Source organism: Ipomoea nil, unplaced genomic scaffold (genome assembly GCF_001879475.1).
Source record: "Ipomoea nil cultivar Tokyo-kokei standard unplaced genomic scaffold, Asagao_1.1 scaffold0302, whole genome shotgun sequence".
NCBI lineage: Eukaryota > Viridiplantae > Streptophyta > Magnoliopsida > Solanales > Convolvulaceae > Ipomoea > Ipomoea nil.
The window spans coordinates 1,770,774-1,796,143 of record NW_017616730.1 but is presented as its reverse complement, the minus strand read 5'-3'; the positions used below and the strand labels follow the sequence as shown (position 1 = coordinate 1,796,143).

Below are 25,370 nucleotides of genomic sequence, written 5' to 3'. Positions count from 1 at the left end.
GCATAACATCCACAAATAATAATATTAGAATTCTAAATGCGTACAAAAATAATATTTCACTCGTCCGTAAATATATATGTAAATAAACATAAACATAAACAATCCAAATAGTTTTTTTTTTTTTTTTGCTAAAATGCACTCGCTACTATTCTTATTCTGATTTTCATTCGAAAGAACGTTAAAATCTACTACTCAGTACATTTCAACTTTCAAGGAATAAAACCTCGCAGGTGCAAGATAGCAGTATCGACTATCGTCCCCTCAGCAGTCAGCATACACCTGCTGTTACCAAATTATCGCAGGAGGGCAATCGCTTGGCATTGAGGAACGATGCAGGCCGTAACGAGGCGATTAGGGCACCAATATCTCAAACCTTCACATTCAGTTTCAGCTTTCAAGTCTTTCGATCTCCTCTCCGATCACTGTACCCGCTCTCTCTCTCTCTCTCTCTCTCCGTTTTTTAGGGCTAAACAGATACATATAAATTTGCAGTACTGTTTATACATGCGTTTTTTTTTTTAAAAAAAAAAAAAAAATTATAATTATTGGTTTTCATTGTTTGATATGCGAGTTTTTGATTCCAGATGGAATTGATACCCCGCGATATGCATCTACGCTCACAGCCTCTAAAGGTGTTGGGCATCTGGTTCGGAAGGGAACTGGCGGTAGATCGTCTGTTAGGTGATGCGTTATCTCGAACCTCATTTATGCTTATCGTAATTTATATAATTTCGTTTTTGATGTTCTGTTACGGTTTGATACTTTGATCCAATTTTCTATTAACTCGGCTCTGTTTACTTTAATGTACTACTCCATACGTTTCTAAATTCTAGAATCTGTACTTCATTATTATTATTATTCTTGTTTTTTTTTTTTTTTTTCCCACTTGTAGTAATTGTTTTTATGTTTATCTTAGTTATCTTAGTTATGTTAACAAGAGTTAATTCCGTCTTGATTATTTACATTTACCAATTTTTATCCCGACTTTCAACTTTCAATTGGAACATAAATGGTACCTTCAACAATTTTCATCATCGACTTCCAATATGATTATAAATGGTCCCTTGACTATTTATTTTGTTTCAAAATTGGTCCTCCTGTTAAGTACCCATTAAGTAAACATGGTAGTAATGTAAAAATTAGCTAGTAGAATTGCCTCTCCAAATTTGCATATTTAAAGGTGATGAAACAAATAATATAATCGTCTCAAATTTGTTGTAGAGCGTTATCAATAGTCTTGTTCAAATTGGCTTATGCATCAACCTATTCTTCAAATTCCCACTAATGATGAACCCAATTTGCCCCATCTCAACAAGTCAATTTTTACATTCTTACCCTTAAATTTAACGCTTACTAAACGAATATTTAACCGAAGAACCAAATATGGAACAAAATCAATAGTCAAGGGACCATTTATGGTCAAATTGAAAGTCGATGATGAAAATTGGTAAAAGTCAATAGTCAAGGGACCATTTATGGTCCAATTGAAAGTCGGGAATAAAAATTGGTAAATGCCAATAGTCAAGGGACCATTTTTGGAATTAACTATGTTAACAATTATTGAAACTGATACAATCACCTCAAAATACCATTACTCCGATGTGCTAATGGAGGTCAATGTCCTGTCTCTGGCAGTGGAATTGTTGCTACCGTTTTTGGTGCTACTGGGTTTCTTGGGCGGTATCTTGTGCAGCAGCTTGGTATGCTTCCTATTGATTTTTGTATCATTGTATGAATGTGCCATCTCTAAATTGATGGATAAGATTTCAATGCTTAAGGTAAATGCTAAATATTTATTGAACTTTTTGTCCCAGCTAAAATGGGTTCTCAAGTTTTGGTACCTTTCCGAGGATCTGAGGACTGTCATCGTCATCTCAAGTTAATGGGCGATTTGGGTCAGGTAGATTGGCTTGAATTCTACAATTTGATACCTTATGTGTTCTAGTGGATAGACTTATTGTACCTCCCCATTTAATTGATTATCTTGATTTCTATGTTAGAATTATTATACCTCGCCATTCAATGGACTATTGTTATCTGTATGTTATCTTATGCAGATTGTTCCAATGAAGTACAACCCTAGAGATGAGAGTTCAGTTAAAGCAGTGGTGGCAAAGGCTAATGTTGTAATCAATCTTATTGGTATGTCTTATATGATTGACTGTTGACAGTATATGAGTCTATGCATGATATAACTGCTTTTCTCATTAAAGAGATTGTTAACAGGGAGGGAATATGAGACAAGGAATTATAGCTTTGAGGAAGTGAACCACTATATGGCTGAACAGCTTGCAGCAGTAGGCTCCTGCACTGATTTTGGTTTTTTCTTAACTCTGTTAATTCAATTCATTTCCTCAGTAATACTTTGTACCCAGCATTGAAAATATTCAAATTGAGATTTATAATGCTTGAGGAGTATAGTTGTGCGAAACAGCATTTCATCCTGATCATTAAATTAATTGGCCTTTGGGTAATGAAAAAGTGTGCTTATACAATCAAGTTTTCTATACAGAAGGTCACATGTGACGGTGGATTCACTTACCTCTTATAGTTCTTCTTATAAGTGATAATAATTTGACTACACATTTTACCATTCTCCTGTTAAGTTGCTCATTCTTCTTCTTTTGTATGATAAGCAACTTACTTTTCAGTTCCTTTGTCATTTTTTATCTTCACTGAGTAGTGAGTTGTTCTACCCTTGTTTTTGCAGATTTCAAAAGAACACGGTGGAATCATGCGATTTATACAGGTTTCGTGTTTGGGGGCATCTCCAACATCTCCCTCCAGAATGCGCAGAGCAAAAGCTACAGCTGAAGAGGCTGTTTTAAGAGAAATTCCAGAGGTAAAAAAAACACATTCATGTGTAGATTCTCCTACTCATGATAATGCTGCACTTTAGCTATCTTTAAATTTGTCCCTTGTTTGCAGCTTCAATTCTTATTGAGAAAATTGTATGGAAGGATGTTATTCTCCATTGCAAGACTAACATTGATACATTAATAATGTGAACTGCAGTTTGCCCATTATTGATCATAAAAGTGTTTCCATATTCCTGAAACAAAGTTATTGACTTGCAAATCCTCAGGCAACAATATTGAAACCTGCTGTGATGATTGGTACTGAGGATAGAATTTTGAACCCATGGGCACAATTTGCAAAAAATTATGGCTTCCTGCCACTTATTGGAGGTGGTACTACAAAGTACGTATCTGACAGTATTTTTTTTTTTTATTGCTTTGGCCCACAATCATTCTGATCCTTTAATAGTCATGGTGCTAAAACTGCATTTTGGCAGGATTCAACCAGTATATGTTACTGATGTTGCCTCTGCAATTATTGCTTCATTGAAAGACGACGGTACCAGCATGGGAAAAGTTTATGAACTTGGTGGACCAGAGATTTTCACAGTGCACCAATTGGTCAATTCCCAATTGCTCTTCTAAAAAAATTTAAATTTCAATATATTTTCATCTCCTTTTATTTTGCTCATTAATATGTAAGGCACCAGTTTTAGGAAACTAATGTTACTGTAGGCTGAGCTTATGTACGACGTGATCCGTGAATGGCCTCGCTATGTGAAGGTTCCTTTCCCAATTGCTAAGGTGAGTATAGTTGCTAAAATGTACCCTATTTAAGCTATGCAAAGTTGCATCATATTTTGGTGGCCTTAATCAGTTCATAAAACGTGTCTTGTGACTTTTATGCCTTTATATGTTAGGCTGTTAGCAACCTATGACAAGTCCTTTTGGTAAAAGCTGTAACTTTGTGATGGAAGATAGTATTTGCAGCTACGGATATCTGTTATGATATATAAGGCCATTGAGCTTGCTTATAAAACTTACAATGAAAGTTGTTCATCTGTCAATGCAGCTGAAGTTGAATAGTTATACTCATTGACACATGGTTAAATGTTTCCTTTTGTTGGTTCAGGCAATCGCAACACCTCGAGAGCTACTGCTCAAGAAAGTTCCGTTTCCACTGCCAACTCCATCAATATTTAATTTGGATGTGATTGAGGCCCTTACCACTGATACACTTGTGTCAGAAAATGGTATGTCATCATATCCATGTTATTTCATACATAAATTTGTATCCTGTAACGTTATGATGTTCAAATCTACAACTTCCATCTCATGCATTTTAACTATAATTGTTTCACAGCTTTAACATTTGAAGATCTTGGAATTGTCCCACACAAACTGAAGGGATATCCAGTTGAGTATCTTATCCAATACCGTAAAGGTGGACCACAATATGGCTCTACAGTTAGTGAAAAAATATCTCCCGATTCTTATCCATGAGGTTGTTTGGATATTCAGTTTGAACACAATTGTCACTGTGAGAACAGGTATTTGTTGCCATGATTGGTTCAGCATATGATATAAATTCTTTTCCAGAACAACATTTTGAATCAGTTGACTAACTGTTTAAGAGCCTTATTTTCCCCTGAAACAAACCAGGGAATAATAAAGAGTAGTTTTCTTTTTCAGCAATCCTTATGACTGTATATTGTTGAGAAAATTTCTGTTATTCTGGAAAAGACAGGTGGTTTTATTGGTTGGTTTTCAAACCAAAATTAAGGACACATTCAGAGGATCAGATATGTTATGTTCCCCATCTCTTTTATTTCTTCGGCTGCCTATTCTTTGATTTACAGAAAAATCTGCAGTTGCTACAGTACGCACTGGGTGAAGCTTGCCTTACCCATGAATTATTTCAAAAGAGAAGCCGATATATAATAATATTTGCTATTTTCTGAAAAAAAAAATCCAATTAATATGGAAGTGTTCTATTGAAGGATTTATTTTATAAATTTTTTGATATGAAGTAAATGCTAAAGTTTGTACTCAACGAACATAGGGTAAGTCGATTGTGTATGCACACATTTCTATAGTACCATAATCAAATGTTAGTATTGAATATGGCAATATTGTTATTGTTATTGTGAAAGAAACAGTTTTTCATGATAGAGAGAAGTCTTGAAAATAAAACTTAGGGCACATTAGGACCAACTACGTACACGCCTGTTAAAAAAGGTAGAATTATTTTCGATTTCAATTATGAATTGTCCCTCTAAATCTTTTACATCAACATTCAATTTGCCATGTGTTACATGCGACACGTGTGCAACAAAGCATGCAGTTCCAACTTTATCATTATTTTTTTTTGGATAAAAGGTCAAATAGACTCTTGAATTTTAGCTTAAAAGTCAATTAGGTCTCTAAACTTTTTAAAGGTGCAATTACACCCATCAACAATTAATTTAGGTGCAATGAAGCCCAAAAACAAGTTAATGACCTGCTATCACAGGTCATTAGGGTTCAGGTCACCTTCCGGCGAATTTTCCGACAAAAAAAAAAAAAGTGACCAGCAATCGACCTAGATTTGCTGAAAATTTCGCCGGTCACTTCTTTTGTCGAAAATTTTGTCGGTCACTTTTTTTTTTTTTTTTTTTTTTTTTTTGCAGAAAAATTCACCGGAAAGTGGTCTGAACACTAATGACCTGTGATAGCAGGTCATTAATTTGTTTTTGGGCTTCATTGCACTTAAATGAATTGTTGATGGGTGTAATTGCATCTTTAAAAAGTTTAGGGGCCTAATTGACTTTTAAGCTAAAGTTCGAGAGCTTATTTGACCCTTTTCTATTTTTTTTTTTTTTTTTTTTAAAAGTTTTGACAAAATGCAAATATAAATATATATTTGCTTGGAAAATACTAAATAGGCACTATCTTATTTGTGGTAGAATGTCGCATCACAAACTTATATACAATAACTATCTAAACATACACTTGCTCTACGCATTTATCGCATCAAGGAGTGCAGAAGTGTGTATCATGGTCTAAATATCTCTGTGTTACCTCATCTCTATCATAATGCTCTAAGTACAATTGACGAGACTTCATCTCTATCGTAATGCTCTAAGTACAATTAACGAGACTTTCATGATTAATTGATATAGAAACCCTCAAAATTAGAAGAGATACCGTTAAAAGCGGGGGCCACCCTTTTAACCCAATCCGAAGTTTTTATTAGAAATCAGTGTAAATAATAAGAATAAGGTTCAAATTGGCCATTGAACGTAACCTGAAAATGCAATTAGGTCATTGTACGAAAAAAAGATGTAATTAGACCACTGAACATTCAAAAACGTGCAATTAGGCTACTGAACATTCCAAATGTATGCAATTTCACCGGATAGTAGGTTACTATCAATTTTAGCAGGTTACCTGCTTACGTGGCGGCTGAGTTGGCATTTTTAATAATTTTTAAATAATTTGTAATAACTTTTAATAATAAATTTTTTAAAAAATTAAATTTGTTTTAAATAATTTTTTTAAAAATATTTATTATTAAACTTTATTAAAAATTATTAAAAATGTCAACTCAGCTGCCACGTAAGTAGGTAACCTGCTAAAATTGATGGTAACCTGCTATCTGGTGAAATTGCATACATTTGGAGTGTTCAGTGGCCTAATTGCACTTTTTTTTCGTTCAGTGACCTAATTGCATTTTCAGGTTACGTTCAGTGGTCAATTTGAACCTTATTCCTAAATAATAATACTTGTTACATTATCTCTTTCTTAGTATCAGGCTGGAAACTAACAGGCCAGGCAAGCCATAAATGTGTTGGTTTAAGATTCTATCTTGCTCCAAGGGTCACTCCACTTGCTCAAAACTCATTGTTCGTTCACCAAACAATAAAGCCAAAAATGTCTCACTCAGGTTTCAAATTCTATCTTGCTCCAAGGGTCACGTACTATACGCCAAGGTTTCTATCTTGCCTAGAAAGCCTACACATCACAACTCAATATCTTCTCATCCAACTTTGATTTACATAAAAATTCATAAAAATTCACAATCACTATTTAAAAGTGCATTTTAGATGAAGCTTGCCTTGTGATCTTAGCTAGCAAATGACCACAATAAGATAAATTATCATAGATTGTCATAACCGATGTACTCATACTAAGAAGATTAATAAACAGTACAGTACAACTTGTACAAGAAGTACCAAGGATCTTGTGGTCCAATGGTATCCGGTTGCTCCCCTCCCTAAATGGGAAGTGATAGGTTTGAGCCTCAATGGAGGTGATTAGTAGTTTGGGTGTCCCCTTCCCTTGTAATAATAATAATAATAATAATAATAATAATAATAATAAAAATTTGTACAAGAAGTCGAACTTGATGTCTCATATCTAACTAAGCTCATATAACTAGTGTTCTTTTAATAAATATTGTGCGAATATTTATCAATATTCTATTGTAAGGTAGTCCATGTATAATAGATTCTAATATAGTAATAACTCATATTGTGATAGGTGATTAAGATAATAACGATATTAATAAGTAAATGTTATAATATAATATTCTGCCAAACACCTTGTGCTCAGATGACATGTAGTGACATCTCTAATGTACACTGGAAACTCTTTGTGCTTCATTAGGTTTGAAAAAGTATATTTGGACATTATTTTATTTAAAAAGAGTTAATAATTTAATTTAAATAATTAATATTGATTTTAATGTGAAGTATCTTGCATCATTTATATACGCAAAGCACTTTAGTGTATGATATATATAATAGTATCCGATACGATTAGTATTGATGTGTACATTATAAAATTTTCATGATTTTTCTGACTCCGGCCACCTCGGCTCAAAACCCCTAGCACACTGCACATACGTTACTAGCATTCCAAGGTTCTTCTTCCTTGCATGCGCCTTATACTCTGATCTATCGTTCCATCTTTCGATCGATCTCTATCTCGATCTCATTGTCGTTCTGACACTGTTTTCTCGTTTCGTATGTACATTATGAGGCGTTACGTTTCGCATGATTGAGGATTGCGAGGGTTTCTTGTTCGATTTGAATGTTTGATCTATCGGGGCTAATCTAATGATCATCAGACGCCGTTCGCCGACGCTGCTTATTTCCGATGAACGAGTCGACAAGGCGGTCGGCAGAAATCTGAACTCCCGCCTGTTTACCCTAGCGCTACTGTCGGCGTTCTTCTTCGTTTTCTTTTTGTGCGAGTGGAGCAATCACAATCGCGTAACTGAATCGGAATCGGATGGTTTAGCTTCCGTTTCTCCTGAGATCAGATCGCTGAACTCTCCGGCGGGGATTCAGGTGGGCGGTTTTGGATTGAGAAAGGTTAATCCTGGGAGTAATTTAGATTCTGCACGGAAATTTCCTTTTATGAGGGCGTTGACGACGTTGCAGAACAAGAGCGATCCGTGCGGCGGCCGGTATGTTTATGTGCATAATCTTCCCCCGAGATTCAATGAGGATATGCTGAAGGAGTGCCAGAAGCTTAGCCCCTGGACGGATATGTGTAAGTTCATGGCGAATGGCGGGCTGGGACCGCCATTGGAGAATGCCGGAGGAGTTTTATCCGAGACGGGATGGTACGCCACGGATCAGTTTGCTCTGGAAGTGATCTTCAGGAACCGGATGAAACAGTACCAGTGTTTAACCAACGATTCTTCTCTCGCGGCCGCCATTTTCGTGCCTTTCTTTGCCGGGCTTGAAGTTTCCAGGCATCTATGGGGGTACTACATACATCCTGTAACGTTTTCTTATTTAAGTTATTAATATTCAAAAGTAGGTAGGTTTGAATATATATTGGCTTATTTGATCACTGTTTGTTGTTTGACTTGGTTAAACAATCAATTTGAGTGATTGATTAATTAGCTTTTTGCAATAAAATAGTGCTCCAAAATGCTAAAATTCAAAAAGTTACTCAAAGTATTTCGATCAGCTTTTTGAGAAAGTTATTTATATATAATCAGCTAACAGTTAATTTATCAAACACTTACAGGTATAACATATCTGTTAGAGATGCGGCTGCTCTTGATCTGGTGAAGTGGTTGGAGAAGACGCCGGAGTGGAGGATAATGGGAGGAAAGGATCATTTCCTGGTCGCCGGGAGGATAACGTGGGATTTCCGGCGGCTGACTGATCAGGAATCAGACTGGGGGAACAAGCTTCTGTTCTTGCCGGCTGCTAAGAACATGACGACTCTCGTGGTGGAATCCAGCCCCTGGAATTCAAATGATTTCGGGATACCTTATCCCACATACTTCCATCCCTCCAAAGATTCCGAGGTGTTTTCCTGGCAAAACAGGATGAGGAAGACGAAGAGAAAATGGCTGTTTTCTTTCGCTGGTGCTCCTCGTCCTGGAAACCCGAGATCAATCCGGGGTCACATAATTGAACAGTGCAGGAATTCCAAGGTTTGCAGGCTGTTCAAGTGCGATTATGGGGAGAGCAGCTGCCATTCTCCCAGCAACATAATGCAGATGTTTGAGGAATCGGTGTTCTGTCTCCAACCACAGGGGGATTCCTACACGAGAAGATCCGCGTTTGATGCAATGTTAGCGGGCTGCATACCCGTGTTCTTCCACCCGGGCTCTGCTTACATACAGTACACCTGGTATCTCCCCAGAAACCATTCATCATTCTCGGTGTTCATCCCCGAGGCCGATATCCGGAGGGGGAATGTGAGTATAGAGGGGAGGCTCAGCCAGGTTTCCCCCGAGCAGGTGGAGGGGATGAGGGAGGCTGTTATAGCCATGATCCCGCGGCTCATCTACTCCGACCCCCGGGGGGACAGACTCGAGTTGTTGTCTGTTAAGGATGCATTTGATGTAGCAGTGCAGGGTGTGATTGATAAGGTGACAAAGTTGAGAATGGACATTGTTGCAGGGCACAAAGATGAGGATTTTATTGAGGAATTGAGCTGGAAATATGCAATTCTGGAAGAAGGGGAAGCATGGCATTGGAGCTCATGAATGGGATCCATTGTTCTCACAATCAAAAGATGACAATTTTGATAGCAAATGATCTAGAAAGAACAAGTTTAGGGTCTGGTTTATCAGTTTATGGACTGCAAATTCATGTGCATTATGGCATGGGCCTCGGTGAACCCTTTCTCCCTTTATCTGGATGTGAATGAGTCGAATTACTTATCCGTCGGTCTATTAGTGAACAATCTCGATCTCAATTTTATGTATGTTTGCAATCGGATAGCTGATGATGTTGGGTTGAGGCTTTAATTTCCTGTAAATCAAAGATGTCTGATAATGCTTGTTCCACTGATATATATGATCTTTGTTTCATTTTTTTCTAGTTAATAAGTTAGAGGTGTAATGTAACACGTACTGTCTTTTCATCATCAGATTCTCTTTTCATGCCTTCAGTTTTTGTTGGATAGTGAAAGATCAGATGCTAAAATTATCATGAGAAAAAGTTATTTGTACTCAAAAACTTTTACATCAATAGCTCTTCCTTGTTGACTTATCTTTTGTATACATTTACTGTATATAACCACACATAATATATATATACAGGGACAAATATTGACTGTACTTGGAGTATAACTCACTCCATCTAACAGTTAACACTCAATCTAACAAAAGACTCAACAACAGTAGACATGCTCAACCAATCATCATAATGTGAGAAACTCACTCCATCTAATGCAAGACTCAACAACACTAGACATGCATGCTCAATCATAAGTATTCATAGGAGGACAATTTTTTGCGCGGATTAGATAGCTAATCATTGTAATGTGAGAATTCACTCCATCCAGCGAAAGACGCTAATCATTATAATGTGAGACTTCACTCCATCCAACGAAAGACGCTAATTATTGTAATGTGAGAATTCACTCCATCCAATGGAAGACCCAACAACACTAAACATGCTCAATTAGGTATATTCGTAGGGAGACAAACTTTTGTGCAGATTACATGACAATAAATAATCATAATCCTCTCATTTTCAATGTTGGGGTTGCTTGACATATATATTTTTTAGTCTTTTACTTTAGTTTGTTCTTATCCTTCCTTTATATCAAATAAAAAAAAAGTTACATATGCCAATCAGTACCATAGAAATTTTGTAAAAACCTACACACACACACATATATATATAGATATATAATTAATTAATTAACTTGGTCAGGAAATTTTTTAAAAAGAATAACAAAATAAGAAAGATTTTAGATAATGGACAAAAGAAGAAAAAACTACAATGGGATTATCATTTTCTACCGAGGAAATGGTAATTCCAATGTAGTTTTCTCTATCCACCAACTACACTCTTAATACATGGATGCAAAATACAGCCTGCAGAACACTTAGTTGGTCTATAAGGATGAAATTTGAGAAGAATGACTGGGATCGGGTCTCGCACAGTTATATATATATATATATATATATATATATATATATATATAGGCAAGTTAAGGTGCGACAGTGTCTTACGGTGCGGCAACACCAATAGTTCAACAAATATGTACCATCAACGTTAGGAAAATACACCACAAAAACAGAGTAAACAGAGCCCCGCATCACCAAACACACACCATTAGGTGTGAGTAAAAACACCATACATTGTTCGAAAATACACCATTGGGGGGTGAGTTATATGGTGTATTTTTTTGAATCTGTTGTGTATTTTGTGATGTTTTATTGCATTTCACTGTGGTGTGTTTTTCTTACACTGTTGGTGCATATTGTTAACACTGTTGGTGTATTCTGGAATTCCGCCGCACCGCCGCACGGGAAGACCCTGCCGCGTTGAACTTTATTCAATATATATATATATATATATATATATATATATATATATATATATATATATATATATATATATATATATATATATAATTGACTAACATCACATACTAATTAGGTTAAGACACACTATCAATCTGGAACAAAAAATATTTAATAAAATTTGGGACAAGTAACATTATATTACCCTAAAGTTACTATAAGCAAAGTATTAGGTTTAGCCCTGAACCTGGAAGGTCAGGGAGGGAGCCAGCCATGGCGTGACTGAAATAAATGCTGAAATGTAAGGGAATGAAGGGCAGCAGACAGAACACAAGCCGCACGTGCAGTGTGGCTCATGCACATAAATGCATAATTTCTTGTTTTTCGAAGCTGAAATATAATGAAGCAAACAGTTTTGAGGATTTTTATTTTTTTATTTTTTTTTGAAAATGGATTCCAATTAACGGCTATATATGTTTTGAAAGCAGGAAGACTCTTCTCTGCATGCTGTATAATAAACGCGGCGAAAACATCCCGTGAAACCTCGGACACCATGGCAGCTCCTCTGCAGATGAAGAAAGAGGAACAACAACAACAACAAAAGCATTCCCAGAAACTCGTGATGAAGAGCTCTTGGATTTCACGAGTTTCTTCTTTCCCCCCACCTTCTGTTTTGAATTCCCAGAAACGCCTTCAAATACCCACAATCATGCTTGCTTCCTCGTCTCAAACAACCTTAGCCCCACAATTCTTCTTCTTTAGCTGCTTCCATGGATTCCCAAACCCGAACCAGATTCCTTTTAGCCCTTCTTTTTCTCTGCTTTGTTCCCCTCAGGTCTCAGGATTTACAGACCTACATTGTTCAGCTCCACCCGAACGGAATTTCAAGAACTCCGTTCGGGTCCCGGGCTCACTGGCACCTTTCGGTTCTTGACGGAGCCGTTTCTTCGTCGGAAGATTCCCCCGCCGCCGCTTCTCGTCTCTTGTACTCTTACGGTTCCGCCATGGAAGGCTTCTCTGCTCGGCTTTCTGAAGCTGAGATTGAGGCGTTGAGGAATTCCGTTGATGTAATATCGATAAAACCGGATAGAAGGATTGAGGTTCAGACTACTTATTCTTACAAGTTTCTGGGATTGAGTGTTACGGAGGGGGCTTGGGTTAAGTCTAGGTTTGGGTGTGGGACGATAATTGGGTTATTGGATACCGGCGTTTGGCCGGAGAGTCCGAGCTTTGACGATGCCGGAATGCCGCCGGCGCCGGGGAAATGGAAGGGAGTGTGCCAGGAAGGGCAGGGGTTTAACTCGTCGAGTTGTAACAGGAAACTGATCGGCGCCAGGTTCTTCAGCAAGGGCCACGTGGCGGCTTCCCCGGATTATTCGCCGCATTTAGTGGAGGAGTACATTTCGCCGCGGGACTCCCACGGCCACGGCACGCACACGGCGTCCACCGCCGCCGGCTCGCCGGTATCCACGGCGAGCGTGCTGGGAAACGCGGCGGGAGAAGCGCGTGGAATGGCCCCCAGCGCCCACGTCGCCATTTACAAAGTGTGCTGGTACAACGGCTGTTACAGCTCCGACATTCTCGCCGCGATGGACGCCGCGATCGTCGACGGAGTCGACGTCCTCTCCCTCTCCCTCGGCGGCTTCCCCGTCCCCATCTTCGAAGACACCATCGCCATCGGCAGCTTCCGCGCGACGGAGCACGGCATCGCCGTCGTGGCCGCCGCCGGCAACAACGGCCCCCTTGCAAGCTCAGTTTCCAACGAATCTCCATGGATTAACACCGTCGGCGCCAGCACCCTCAACAGGCGATTCCCAGGAATCGTTCATCTCGGGAATGGCAAATTCCTCTACGGGGAATCACTGTTTCCAGGAAAGGCAATTCCAGGATCACAGAAAAAATTCGATCTTGTTTATGTAACGGGTAATACTACACATACTCATACTTATACTATTATTATTTTGATGTGGAGGTTTGACTCTGATATCAAATTGAAACATATGTTTCATCTAGAAGTCTAAATTAATAGTTGGATTGAACATTTATGCTAAAAGCCTAGAGTTTTACTTTCTTGGAGTACACTTATGAGGTTTCTTATGTAACAGGGAATAATAGTGGGAGTGAGTTCTGTCTGAGAGGTTCTCTCCCGAAAACCTTAGTCCGAGGAAAAATGGTGGTTTGTGACAGAGGGATCAATGGGAGAGCAGAGAAAGGTGAAATTGTTAAAGAAGCTGGTGGGGTTGCAATGATCTTAGCCAATACAGCTTTGAACCTGGAAGAGGATTCAGTAGATGTGCATTTGTTGCCAGCAACATTGATCGGTTTCGACGAATCCATAACCCTTAAAAGCTACATAAATTCCACCAGAAAGCCGAGAGCTAGGATCATATTTGCAGGAACAAGAGTTGGGAAATCCAGGGCACCAGCAGTGGCACAGTTTTCATCCAGGGGGCCAAGTTTCACTGATCCTGCAGTTCTCAAGCCTGATGTGATTGCCCCAGGGGTGAATATCATTGCAGCCTGGCCTCAAAACTTAGGCCCTAGTGGCCTTCCGGAGGATCCCAGAAGGGTAAACTTCACAGTCATGTCAGGTCAGCTACTATAAATCATTGTTCTTTTTTTTTTTTTTTCAGAAAGAAACTCACAGTCACTATTTGAGGGGTGTAGACTGTGTATATCCTGTTTTATAACCCTAATCAACAAAGGACCATAAGGAAGGTAAATCAGCATAGTTTGCTTAATACCAATAGGTTGTTCACATTGGAGTTGAACTTGTAACCTTGTGGTTACCCAGTTAACAGCCCTTACAAATCTCGTGTGTCCTATTTATCATTATTTTATTTTTTTGGTTGGTGAGTGAAACTTGCAACCACGGCTTAAAGTATGCATTAAATAAATCCTGACTTGACCCTGGTTAGTAAATGTTCACAAAGAGGTAATTAGATAAATCAGTCTAAATTGCTTATAATTGACTAGCTCAAATTAAGAAAGTCGGTATATCACTCCGATTAAGGGTCGAATTTATAACCTTGTGATTATCCCGTCAACAGCTTAGTCTGACCAACTTGGTTGAGATTGTCCTTTCTGTTCATAGGGCTAAGGCATTTTCACCTCCACAGGTACTTCCATGGCATGCCCTCATGTAAGCGGATTGGCGGCGCTCTTGCGCGCCGCGCATCCATATTGGTCTCCCGCCGCTATAAAATCAGCACTCGTGACAACCGCCGACACAACAGACCACCAAGGAAAGCCAATCATGGATGGAGACAAGGCGGCCGATGTTTTCGCCATGGGAGCAGGACATGTAAACCCTGAAAAGGCCATAGACCCTGGACTCATATATGACATCCACACAGATGACTACATCACCCATCTCTGCTCTCTGGGCTACACAACCTCAGAGATCCTCAGCATCACACACAAGAACATCAGCTGTCGCGAAACCCTTCGCGAAAACCGAGGATTCAGCCTGAATTACCCCTCCATTTCCATAACTTTCAGGCCTGGAATGACCAGAAAGATAGTCACCAGGAAGGTGACCAATGTAGGGGCTCCTGGCTCCACTTACACAGCTAAAGTTGTGGCACCTGAGGGGGTTAAAGTCAGGGTTAAACCGCAACGCCTGAAGTTCAAACGGGCGAACCAGAGGCTGGAATATGCAGTGTGGTTCACATCAAGGCAGAAGTTTGGGAGGCAAATGAAAAGGAGCTTTGCAGAAGGGCAGTTGACATGGGTGAATACCAGAAATAATGGAGTTCAGAGAGTGAGAAGCCCTATTTCAGTGACATGGGTGTCAAAGAAAAGAAATGGAAGTTGAATGGTTAGGTCAGATCAGACAACCTTAATTGTTAGTTGATCCATATTTGGTTAGTTTCATGAATCATCTGATATATATTGATTGCAGTTGACATTGTCAGCTCAGATCAGTGGCAGAATTTCCACAAGTATGAATTTTAGTTTTAATTTATATTAGCATATATGCTTTTGATGATGAAATGGATATCATTTTATGTCAATAAAAAAGCAGTTTATTTGAATGATGGGAGTGTGAGGCATCCATGCATATCAATACAGCTTTTCACAGGATATATATATGAAGTCTCTGTCTATCTGGTAATCTTCATCTTGTTATTGTTCTCAATCAAGAAGAACATGTCCCCTTTTTAGGTTATTTATACAACTCAAACTACCAATTAAGAACTCAGATTGAATATAGAAAGTAAATCCCTCAAATCAATGCATCAATTACAAGTTGATCTTTTAAAATACAAGGAAAGCAATCTCCAAAATAATAACGAAAATGATCTCCTAAAATGGGTTCAGGCCCCATTGTTCTTTTCCCATAAATGAGATAATATATCCCCAAGTTTCATATTGAGCCTAGCTTAATCATGCTTGCATGTGATTAGTTCAATGGTTCAGTAGGTAGTTTTTGTGAGAAAAGACCAAATTCGAACCTCAACGACAGCAGTGTAGGGATTATGTCTAAAGTGGGCAGATGTTAAATACTTTGTCAGATCAGGTATATGGACACATCAGTGTCTATAGTAACAATTAAAGATAACATGTATCCCAAATTTCAAAATTATATTGGGCTTGAGCCAACCGTTTGGATCAAGTCCAACTATCCGAGCCAAGGCCTTGAATATCAGACCCCTGTATCCAACGTGTCACTACCTAAGGTAGCAATTAAAATGGGATTAGAGAGAGAGAGAGAGATTAACAACTAGGGTATATATAATTTTCTTTTGATGGTAGGTGTTAGCATGTTTCTTGTAGATTTCTGCAGGCTTGTCAATCATACATTGATTTAATATAATTGCAGTATAATGCAAGGTTGGCCATGTCGCTATGTACGTAGCCCATGTGCATTATGCATGCATGCATTCCCCCTTAGCTTATTCTCAATCAATCATTCACTTCCATCTCCGTGTATTCTCTACCTTTCTGCATTTTGTTTATTTCTTTTCCAGATCCAAGTACCAACATGCACATATACATTATTAATATGTCATCTTTTACTCTTATTTACCAATATATGCATTGGTGTATCTATATACGTGTTTGTCTATGTATTAACTACAACAACAAAAAGTATCTAGTATATCGAGATTTACTAGGTATATATCTAGCGTTCATATGATGTGATAATATCATTCTATTTTTCCGATCAATTGACCAATTAAAAGTGTTTAATCAGTTATTCAAGGGAAGAAGGCCAAGCTAAAAATCTTACTAAATATGATATAGAAAGAAAATAGTAAAGTTGACTTAACAAAATAGATTTACATTTTTTTCCTATTTGATTTATTTCAAGTAAAAATCGCCATGTCATTTATTTACCTTCATGGTTTCATCACAATTTAACTGTTTGTCTTAGGTCTAGGTTAATTAATTTGAAGCTAAATTGATCATATTTAGGATTATTTCTAAGATTAACTCTAAAGGTCTATTTAGAAATTCGAAAAATAAATTTCAGAAGTCATTTTTTGGATTTTCTTATGTTTGGATATTCAACGAAAATAGAGTCGAAAAAAAAAAAATTAAATTTCACAAAAAATGTCTTTCTAAATTTTTAGTCGGAACACATTTCCTGAATTCTTTGTTTTTCCATAATATTATTACCACTACCACCATAACTACTATACCATAACCACCACCACCACCAAAAACACCATCATCACCACCACCACAACCACTTGTTGTTGTTATAACGAATAATATGTTACGTTCATTTTCAGGAAAATTAACCAAACATAAAAATGCAATTTCTTAACTTTCTGCCAAACAGAAAAAGATAGTTCTTACCTTCCGCCAAATATTAGATTTTTTTTCGGCCTCATTTTTCATAAAATATTTTTCAGTAATTTTGTAAAATAATAAATACACAATTTGTTCAAGACAAAAATTGAAGAGATCAAGGGACAACCTATCCGAGTCAATAAGAGAGTTTAATTGTTAATCATAATATTCTAAATTCGACTTTCTGCGGGAGCCTTTACTAAGAATAACATAGACTAATTTTTACTTATTTGTAATTCTTTATCAATTAAGGTCTATCACGAAATGGACTTTATTTTCTGTAAATGAGAGAGAGAGGGAAGGGGTGGGGGGTGGGGGGGAGGGGAGGGGGGTTGTTTGTCACAAATGGTCTCTATTTGAGGTTGCTATTACTTAGTAGTTAGTAGTAGCTAGGTGCACATGGCATAGTGACACAGCACTAATAATTTAGCTTTGTTTTAATCTGCCCTACTTTTGCCCACATGGTTGCATGTGAAAATTGGCAGTTTATTCTGTTAAATAGTAATGTTTCATTAAATTATTAAGGATAATTACCCAGATTGATGCGTTGATTATTCTACCATGTTTGCCCCATTCTCTCCACCATTTGTAGTGTTTGCCTTCTCTGCTCCATCAACACCCCATTACATGCACTATAACAATAAAAATTTTGTCTAACCTACTTCGTGTATTGAGCTTGACTGATTATTAATTGAAAAGTTCCATAACTTATAACAATCAATCAATCAGAAAATATTATTATTATTATTTAAAAAAACATAGAAAATATTATTATTATTATTTAAAAAAACTATAATTTACCAGTAAATTTCTTTTTAGTTGTTGCTACAAGACATCTACCAATCAAAATAATCTCATCGGAAGCAAATTAAAATAAGACAGCCAACTATCTGTCAATGATTTTATGGTCTAGTGGCTCTCTCATTTGGGAGGTTATTAATTCGATCTCCAGTAAAAGCGGTATTGACTATTTATGCTCCTACCAGGTATTTGTATTCAACGAGATAAAATTGACCGAGCATTTGCTCGGTCAGGTCCAACTCGAAGCAGCCATAGTTATTGTATGTGCATGAGTTCAAACTCTTGATCTTCTTCGAGTGGGAATCTTTAATTTGACCAACGCAGCATGTTGACTATTAAGGAGGGAGGAAGGAAGGGTATGAGACAGTGTTTATGAGCATAAAGAAAAGCAAAGAAGAACACATTCCACCCATGTTTCATGTCGGACTCACCCACGTTAAACTCCAAAAGGTTGCAGATCAACAGCTAGCTAACTGCAACAACGTTGCTGAACCCAAGATCTCACGACCCTTCTAATCATTGATTAATTTTCTAATCCCCATGTGATTTTCAGTACGGAAGAGCAGTGCATTATTGTTAAATCTCATCACTACCATCCCCACTTTTCCTTCCTTCAACTTTTCATATAATACACTGCTCTCTCCATTCTCACTCTCCTCACTGGCCCCATCATCGGCCTTTCTTCGCTGTTGTGGCCATCCTTAATCATGAAACAGTAAGATATCATCAGATTAAGTAAGCAGGAAAAACAAAAAAGAAGATGAAGTTGGATGTTACAGTGGTGTTCATAGTCTTCTCCTTGTACTTCTGCCACCTTGGCTGGGACAACTATGTTGTTGTTTCGGCTAAAGTTGAGGAGGGCAATGATGAAAGGGCAGTTTTGCTGTTGATAAAAGCCGGTCTGGTTGATCCATTGGGCCAGCTTGGAGATTGGGGATTGCCCGGGAACGCCTCTGATCGTCACTGCAGGTGGAGAGGAGTGAAGTGCAGCTTTAATGGAGCTGTGGAGGAGCTTGATCTTTCCCACATGAATCTCAGTGGCAGAGTGACGGATCATATTGATAAACTGAAAAGCTTAACTTCTCTGAACCTATCCTGCAATGGGTTTTCGTCTTCGTTGCCGAAATCTCTGTTTAATCTCAGTGCCCTGCAGAGAATTGATGTGAGCCAGAACCTCTTTGTTGATGGCTTTCCTGCTGGGCTTGGAAGGGTTGCTGGATTGGTATCGTTGAACGCTTCGAGTAACAACTTCTCGGGTTATCTGCCTGAGGAGCTTAGCAATGCATCCTTGCTGGAGAGCTTGGATCTCAGGGGGAACTTTTTTGAGGGAGCAATTCCAAAGTCATACAAGAACTTGAAGAAGTTGAAGTTCTTGGGGCTTTCTGGGAACAATCTCACTGGCCAGATTCCAGGAGAGCTGGGAGAGATTTTGTCACTGGAGACTATAGTTCTTGGGTACAATGAGTTTGAAGGTGGAATTCCAGCAGAGTTTGGGAATCTGACCAATCTGAGGTATCTTGACCTGGCTGTTGGGAATCTTGGAGGGTCAATTCCAGCTGAAATAGGGAATCTGAAGCTGCTCGATACTGTTTTCTTGTACCAGAACAGTTTTGAAGGAGAGATTCCAGCAGAGGTTGGGAACATGACTGCATTACAGCAGTTGGATCTTTCTGATAATATGTTATCAGGAGAAATTCCGCCACAAATCGCCAATCTCAAGAACTTGGAGCTCTTGAACTTGATGGGAAACCGGTTATCAGGTTCAGTACCTGATGGAATTGCAAACTTGACTCAACTGCAAGTTCTTGAGCTCTGGAACAACAGCTTTTCGGGTTCTTTGCCAATTGATCTCGGCCTGAACTCCCCACTAGAATGGCTCGACGTTTCATCCAATTCGTTCTCTGGTCCAATCCCAGCAGGGCTTTGCAGCAAAGGTAACCTCATTAAGCTCATCCTATTCAACAATGCATTCTCTGGTCCAATTCCACCTGGTTTATCCAGATGTGATTCCCTGGTTCGCGTTAGAATGCAGAATAATCTTCTTTCGGGGGCCATCCCTGCTGGTTTTGGCAAACTAGGTGATCTTCAGAGGCTTGAACTTGCCAACAATAGTCTCACAGGCCAAATCCCAAGTGACATTGCCTCTTCTGACTCTCTTTCTTTCATTGATCTCTCCCAAAACCATCTCCAATCCTCTCTTCCTTCCTCCATTCTCACCATTCCATCTCTGCAGAACTTCCTTGCCTCGGATAACAACTTGGTAGGAGAAATCCCAGAACAGTTCCAGGATTGCCCCACCCTCTCTGTGCTAGATCTGTCCTCAAATTATCTCACTGGAAACATTCCAGCCAGCATTGCTTCATGTGAGAAACTGGTGACCTTGAATCTCAGGAACAACCAAATAAGTGGCCCAATCCCAGAACCAATTGCCAGCATGCCCACATTAGCAGTTCTTGATCTGTCAAACAACACCCTAACAGGTGGAATACCTTACAACTTCGGGAATTCCCCAGCCCTGGAAATGCTCAATGTCTCTTACAACAACCTAGATGGCCCTGTCCCTGCAAACGGGATGCTCAGGACTATCAACCCCGATGATCTCCAAGGCAATCCCGGCCTCTGTGGAGGAGTGCTTCCTCCATGCTCCCAGAATGCAGCATATGTATCAAGGCAGAGGAGTCTCCACACGAAGCACATTGTAGCAGGATGGCTAATTGGAATGACAGCACTTCTAGCCATTGTTTCAGCAGCTTTCGGGCTCAGATTCCTGCACAAAAGATGGTACCAGAATGGGAGCTGCTTCGAGGAAAGATTCAAAACAGGTAAAGAGGAATGGCCCTGGAGATTGATGGCATTCCAGAGACTAGGATTCACAAGCAACGACATCCTGGCCTGCATCAAAGACTCAAACGTGATAGGAATGGGAGCAACCGGAGTAGTTTACAAGACTGAAATGCAGAGGCTAAACACCACTGTTGCAGTCAAGAAACTATGGAAATCTGCAGCAAAAGACATTGAAATGGGATCTGCAGGAAGTGAAGATCTGGTGGGCGAGGTTAACGTCCTAGGAAGATTAAGACACAGAAACGTTGTCAGACTACTAGGATTCCTGTACAATGATCATGAAGCAATGATAATATATGAGTTCATGCAAAATGGGAGCCTCTGGGAAGCTTTGCATGGCAAACAAGCAGGCAGACTGCTTGTAGATTGGGTTTCAAGGTACAACATTGCGCTCGGGGTAGCACAAGCCCTGGCATATCTCCACCATGATTGCCATCCACCCATCATCCACCGCGACGTCAAATCAAACAACATCTTACTTGATTCAAATCTTGAAGCAAGAATTGCAGATTTCGGGCTGGCCAAAACCATGCTTACCAAGAATGAGACAGTCTCCATGGTCGCTGGATCTTACGGATACATTGCCCCAGGTGAGTTTTATATATAGGATCAAGTGTTTATCACTACAGTTATAACTTTCTTTATACATCTCCTATGCAACTAGTGCTGGACCACCTTGGTCCTTCACAACCTCTGTCCAATAATTCCCCAGCACCTGCTAGCCTTAACAATTCAAACCTGCTTTAGCGCTTACCACTATACCAAAAAACTATAGCTCGTAGCGAATAAATTTCCTTATATCCACCACATTTTCAAGCCTAAGTCCAATAATCCCCTAACCATCTGGTGTTGGACTTGGCCTTTCCCAAACAACACTCTTGGTTCGATCAGAACTAATATCAAACACCTTCTGTGCAGAGTACGGGTACACACTGAAAGTTGATGAAAAGAGCGATATTTACAGCTACGGGGTTGTCCTCATGGAGCTTATAACCGGAAAACGGCCATTGGAGCCGGAATTCGGAGAATCAGTTGACATAGTAGAATGGATTCGCATGAAAATCAGGGACAACAGATCATTAGAGGAGGCGCTAGACCCCAGCGTAGGTAACACCAAACATGTCCAAGAAGAAATGATGCTAGTTCTGAGAATTGCCCTAGTCTGTACAGCCAAGCTTCCCAAGGAAAGACCTTCCATGAGGGATGTTCTAACCATGCTCGGAGAAGCCAAACCTCGGCGGAAGAGCAGCAGCAGCAGCGGCGGAGCTGGCGGCGCTGCAAACAAAGACATGCCGCCGGTGTTTAGCACGTCGCCTGTAAATGGGCTCCTTATGTAAGAAGAGGAATGGAAACCGTTAATTCCTTGTGTTAATTTTATGTATTTTCTAAGGTTTTAATTTGTACGTAATTCTTTATTGGTTTTGTAAACTATAGAATCTGTATGCATGCATGTCTAGCATGGCATTGATGTAACCATTCCTCCTGCAATTAACATTGTATGTAGATTGTGACTTATAGACTTATAGTCACGCAAAAGAATGAAGAAAAAATAATAATAATCTCCCCATGGTAGCTGAAACCTAAAGTATTAACGTTTAATGATGAGAATATGAGTTAATTTACAACCATATGAGCTAGCTTTTGTTGCTGTAAATCACGGACTAATCACTAAAGGCAACGACCATTAATTTTAGGTGACACAAAAGCAACTCATGTGGGAGTTGATTTGGTATACACAATGTTTCAAGTTCAACTGTCATTTTTTTATCCATACAAAATTTTTATTGGTCTTATTGGGTTGAACCGATTAGATATAGGCAACTTAATTGTGTATTAGGATAACCTTTTTATTTGAGCCAGTCAACTAAGGCAATGTAACTGTTTGTTGTTCTTTTTTGTCTGAGCTAGTTTTTAGCTATATGCAACATAATGGTTTATTGACCTTCTTTGACTTAAGTTGGTTAGTTATAAGAAACGTAACTATTTATTGATATTTTTAGTTTGAGTTGGTCATCTATAGATAATCTAAACTGATTCTCCTACATGCAATGCATAAAGCTAATTAGAATCATAATATAAGTTTCAGCTAGCAGTTGTTGACTTCCGGCTTTCCTTTAAATCAAAAGGAAAGTTTGGTAACCCTATGTGTGGTTGAGTGAAAAGGACTCGTCAATCTTTAATCAGCAAGGGTATTAGTCACTGTATCCGACGGTAGAAATCCTGATTACACCCAAAAAAAATGGTTTTTGAGTAATGATATTATGCATATATACTTCGAAATAATGAAATACAAATATAAATAAGAAAGTATTAGGAGAGTCATCCATGAATATGGTAGCATGGTACACGTGAACATTGGAAAACGTGTTAGCAAGGTAGGGACGTTGGCCGGCGCGTGTGATTGATCCATATTATTCTTAATTATTTCGTCTCATCGCCAACTCGCCTTCTCGCTTCAATTCATTCTCCACCCACCATTGAAATTTTATATATCTCACCGCCCCCAAAATATCTGCAACTAACGTTGATGATCACGATTGAAACATCCTATAAGATGGGTGTATCTCTACCCTTTATTTGATTCACTAGCTTCCCCATTTCCTCGGAATTGAAACATGATGTTAAGGAGCTCTTCTACGCCGATTCTTGGATCCCTGCTCTCTTCCCATGGAGATAGCGGCGGCGGCCAACTTCACCACCACCACCACCACCAATTACCAGAAAGCATAACCCCAAACCAGACACCATCGTCTGCTCATCATCACAAGAAATCGATCTCTGTAAACCATGCCCATGTCGGGTTCACCAAACTTTCTTTCAATTCTTCTCCCACAGTTAGCCTGCCGTTTTCCGGTAACGGGTTTCGGAGAGCTCAGTCGGAGGGGAATCTGGAAGGTTTAACGGCCGATGCTTTGTGCAACAACGCGGATGAATTCAGCCTAGCAGTTCCGCTGCGAAAATTTGCGCGCAAGCCACGCGCGTCGTTCTTGGAAGCCATTCCGTCTTTCTCGGCGACGGGTCCGAGGAGTCACGGGGAAGACGAGGAGAGTGATGAGGAATGGGAGGCGTTTGGTAGCGCTAACCCCGGCATGAGTGAGGAACTGAGATGGTGTCTCAGCAAATTCCCAGCTTTGGAAGTCGCCGGCGTTGGATTTGGTAGCGGCGGCGGGTATCCTACCGGAGGAAGCGACGGCGGAAGGGGTGGGTTTGACGGCGGTGACAGCTTTGGGATTAGTACAGAAGAGCATTATAAGAAAATGGTGGAGGAGAATCCAGGCAATCCTCTGCTATTAAGGAATTACGCTCAGTTCTTATACCAGGTGGGTACTGGGTAGTGTATATAACTATATAAATTACATTTTAATTCCTTCAGTTATATTGCCATGTAAATGTTCCTACAATACAAAGATGAAACCTTTGATGTAATGATTGTTGATCCGTGACGAGCAGACAAAGAAGGATGCTAAAAAAGCAGAGGAATATTACTCGAGGGCGATTCTAGCGGACCCGGCTGACGGGGAAGTTCTATCACAGTACGCAAAGCTTATCTGGGAGGTCCATGGCGATGCAGAAAACGCCACCAGCTATTTTGAACGGGCGGTTCAGGCCGCTGCAGGAGACAGGTTTGTATTGTATTGTATTGTATGCTCAAATAAATACATCCAATCCATTAGTTGGCATCTGCCATTACTGGCGACTAATAGTAAGTTCCTTCCTTTATTGTTTTTTTACTTTTGTAGTCATGTTGAAGCTGCATACGCTAGTTTTCTGTGGGAGGTGGAAGACAACGAGGAAGAAGATGATGGAGTTGATATGCCACCCACAATCACCCATCAACAACGACCAATGGCTTCTGCATTTGCTTGCTAGAAGCCAAGGGAGGGAGGGAGGGACTTCGTCTCATACTTTATTAGTTATGAAATCTCCTTTTTTCCAGCTACCTAACTCCTAGCTGCTGCATTTTTACTATTGTATAAGATTAGCAGCAAAACTCATTCCCGTATACGTTTAAAAGATGTTCATATAAACACTAGTCTTCGGTAGTGCCATAATTTCTTTGAAACAAATATAGTGCGTACGAGATCTTCTACTCCGTATATCAGAGGGAGAAACATGAGAAAAGCAACCGCTTAAAATAAGTCCTGTGCACCTAAACAACAAATATCTCAAGGAAATAAACATAAACAAGCAACGTTTGTTTGTTTTTTTTTTTTTTTTGGCAAAGTAATGTTAAACAACAAATTGGAAGAAGAGCTATCAGACAGGGCCATCAACTCTGCGTAAGATATTTATTATAAAATATCTGGAGGCACATTATTGGTTTCCTATAAGATTTTTATGCACCGTTCGCAGAA

General features: G+C 39.2%; 4 protein-coding genes and 1 pseudogene across 6 annotated transcripts; all 5 read left to right on the top strand.

The window, feature by feature from the left end:
- Window positions 1-197: 197 nt before the first annotated feature.
- LOC109161658 (NADH dehydrogenase [ubiquinone] 1 alpha subcomplex subunit 9, mitochondrial-like) lies at window positions 198-4,599 on the top strand. 2 transcript variants are annotated; one of them, XM_019310150.1, is made up of 12 exons: window positions 198-424; window positions 585-681; window positions 1,636-1,700; window positions 1,815-1,900; window positions 2,058-2,142; window positions 2,227-2,297; window positions 2,711-2,842; window positions 3,086-3,201; window positions 3,296-3,419; window positions 3,534-3,602; window positions 3,931-4,051; window positions 4,162-4,599. In XM_019310150.1, the coding sequence occupies exons 1-12, from the start codon at window positions 331-333 to the stop codon at window positions 4,299-4,301; spliced, it is 1,200 nt and encodes a 399-aa protein (XP_019165695.1). In that variant the 5' UTR covers window positions 198-330; the 3' UTR covers window positions 4,302-4,599. The 2 variants fall into 2 exon arrangements, with proteins under 2 accessions (XP_019165695.1, XP_019165701.1); XM_019310156.1 differs by lacking the exon at window positions 1,636-1,700 and having other exon boundaries at window positions 316-424.
- A 3,081-nt stretch (window positions 4,600-7,680) lies between these two features.
- LOC109159369 lies at window positions 7,681-10,122 on the top strand (annotated as a pseudogene).
- A 2,082-nt stretch (window positions 10,123-12,204) lies between these two features.
- Window positions 12,205-15,605, top strand: LOC109161627 (subtilisin-like protease SBT1.2). The gene is made up of 3 exons (XM_019310116.1): window positions 12,205-13,491; window positions 13,674-14,159; window positions 14,688-15,605. The coding sequence occupies exons 1-3, from the start codon at window positions 12,339-12,341 to the stop codon at window positions 15,383-15,385; spliced, it is 2,337 nt and encodes a 778-aa protein (XP_019165661.1). The 5' UTR covers window positions 12,205-12,338; the 3' UTR covers window positions 15,386-15,605.
- Window positions 15,606-18,786: 3,181 nt separating this feature from the next.
- LOC109161611 (MDIS1-interacting receptor like kinase 1-like) lies at window positions 18,787-22,594 on the top strand. The gene is made up of 2 exons (XM_019310092.1): window positions 18,787-21,605; window positions 21,934-22,594. The coding sequence occupies exons 1-2, from the start codon at window positions 18,932-18,934 to the stop codon at window positions 22,350-22,352; spliced, it is 3,093 nt and encodes a 1,030-aa protein (XP_019165637.1). The 5' UTR covers window positions 18,787-18,931; the 3' UTR covers window positions 22,353-22,594.
- LOC109161635 lies at window positions 19,637-25,216 on the top strand. 2 transcript variants are annotated; one of them, XM_019310136.1, is made up of 4 exons: window positions 19,637-19,643; window positions 24,060-24,335; window positions 24,466-24,638; window positions 24,756-25,216. In XM_019310136.1, exons 2-4 carry the CDS (start codon window positions 24,105-24,107, stop codon window positions 24,883-24,885), a joined length of 534 nt encoding a protein of 177 aa, XP_019165681.1. In that variant the 5' UTR covers window positions 19,637-19,643; window positions 24,060-24,104; the 3' UTR covers window positions 24,886-25,216. The 2 variants fall into 2 exon arrangements, with proteins under 2 accessions (XP_019165681.1, XP_019165673.1); XM_019310128.1 differs by lacking the exon at window positions 19,637-19,643 and having other exon boundaries at window positions 23,440-24,335.
- Window positions 25,217-25,370: the final 154 nt, after the last annotated feature.

Bases quoted from the DNA above. Each gene is read 5' to 3' on its own strand.
- LOC109161658 (XM_019310150.1), top strand. From the start codon at position 331: ATGCAGGCCGTAACGAGGCGATTAGGGCACCAATATCTCAAACCTTCA. The intron at 682-1,635 runs GTGATGCGTTAT...TGTCTCTGGCAG, and splicing joins GGCGGTAGATCGTCTGTTAG to TGGAATTGTTGCTACCGTTT. The intron at 1,901-2,057 runs GTAGATTGGCTT...TATCTTATGCAG, and splicing joins TAATGGGCGATTTGGGTCAG to ATTGTTCCAATGAAGTACAA.
- LOC109161627 (XM_019310116.1), top strand. From the start codon at position 12,339: ATGGATTCCCAAACCCGAACCAGATTCCTTTTAGCCCTTCTTTTTCTC. The intron at 13,492-13,673 runs GTAATACTACAC...CTTATGTAACAG, and splicing joins CGATCTTGTTTATGTAACGG to GGAATAATAGTGGGAGTGAG. The intron at 14,160-14,687 runs GTCAGCTACTAT...TCACCTCCACAG, and splicing joins AAACTTCACAGTCATGTCAG to GTACTTCCATGGCATGCCCT.
- LOC109161611 (XM_019310092.1), top strand. From the start codon at position 18,932: ATGAAGTTGGATGTTACAGTGGTGTTCATAGTCTTCTCCTTGTACTTC. The intron at 21,606-21,933 runs GTGAGTTTTATA...CCTTCTGTGCAG, and splicing joins TTACGGATACATTGCCCCAG to AGTACGGGTACACACTGAAA.
- LOC109161635 (XM_019310128.1), top strand. From the start codon at position 23,631: ATGATGTTAAGGAGCTCTTCTACGCCGATTCTTGGATCCCTGCTCTCT. The intron at 24,336-24,465 runs GTGGGTACTGGG...CGTGACGAGCAG, and splicing joins ACGCTCAGTTCTTATACCAG to ACAAAGAAGGATGCTAAAAA. The intron at 24,639-24,755 runs GTTTGTATTGTA...TTACTTTTGTAG, and splicing joins CAGGCCGCTGCAGGAGACAG to TCATGTTGAAGCTGCATACG.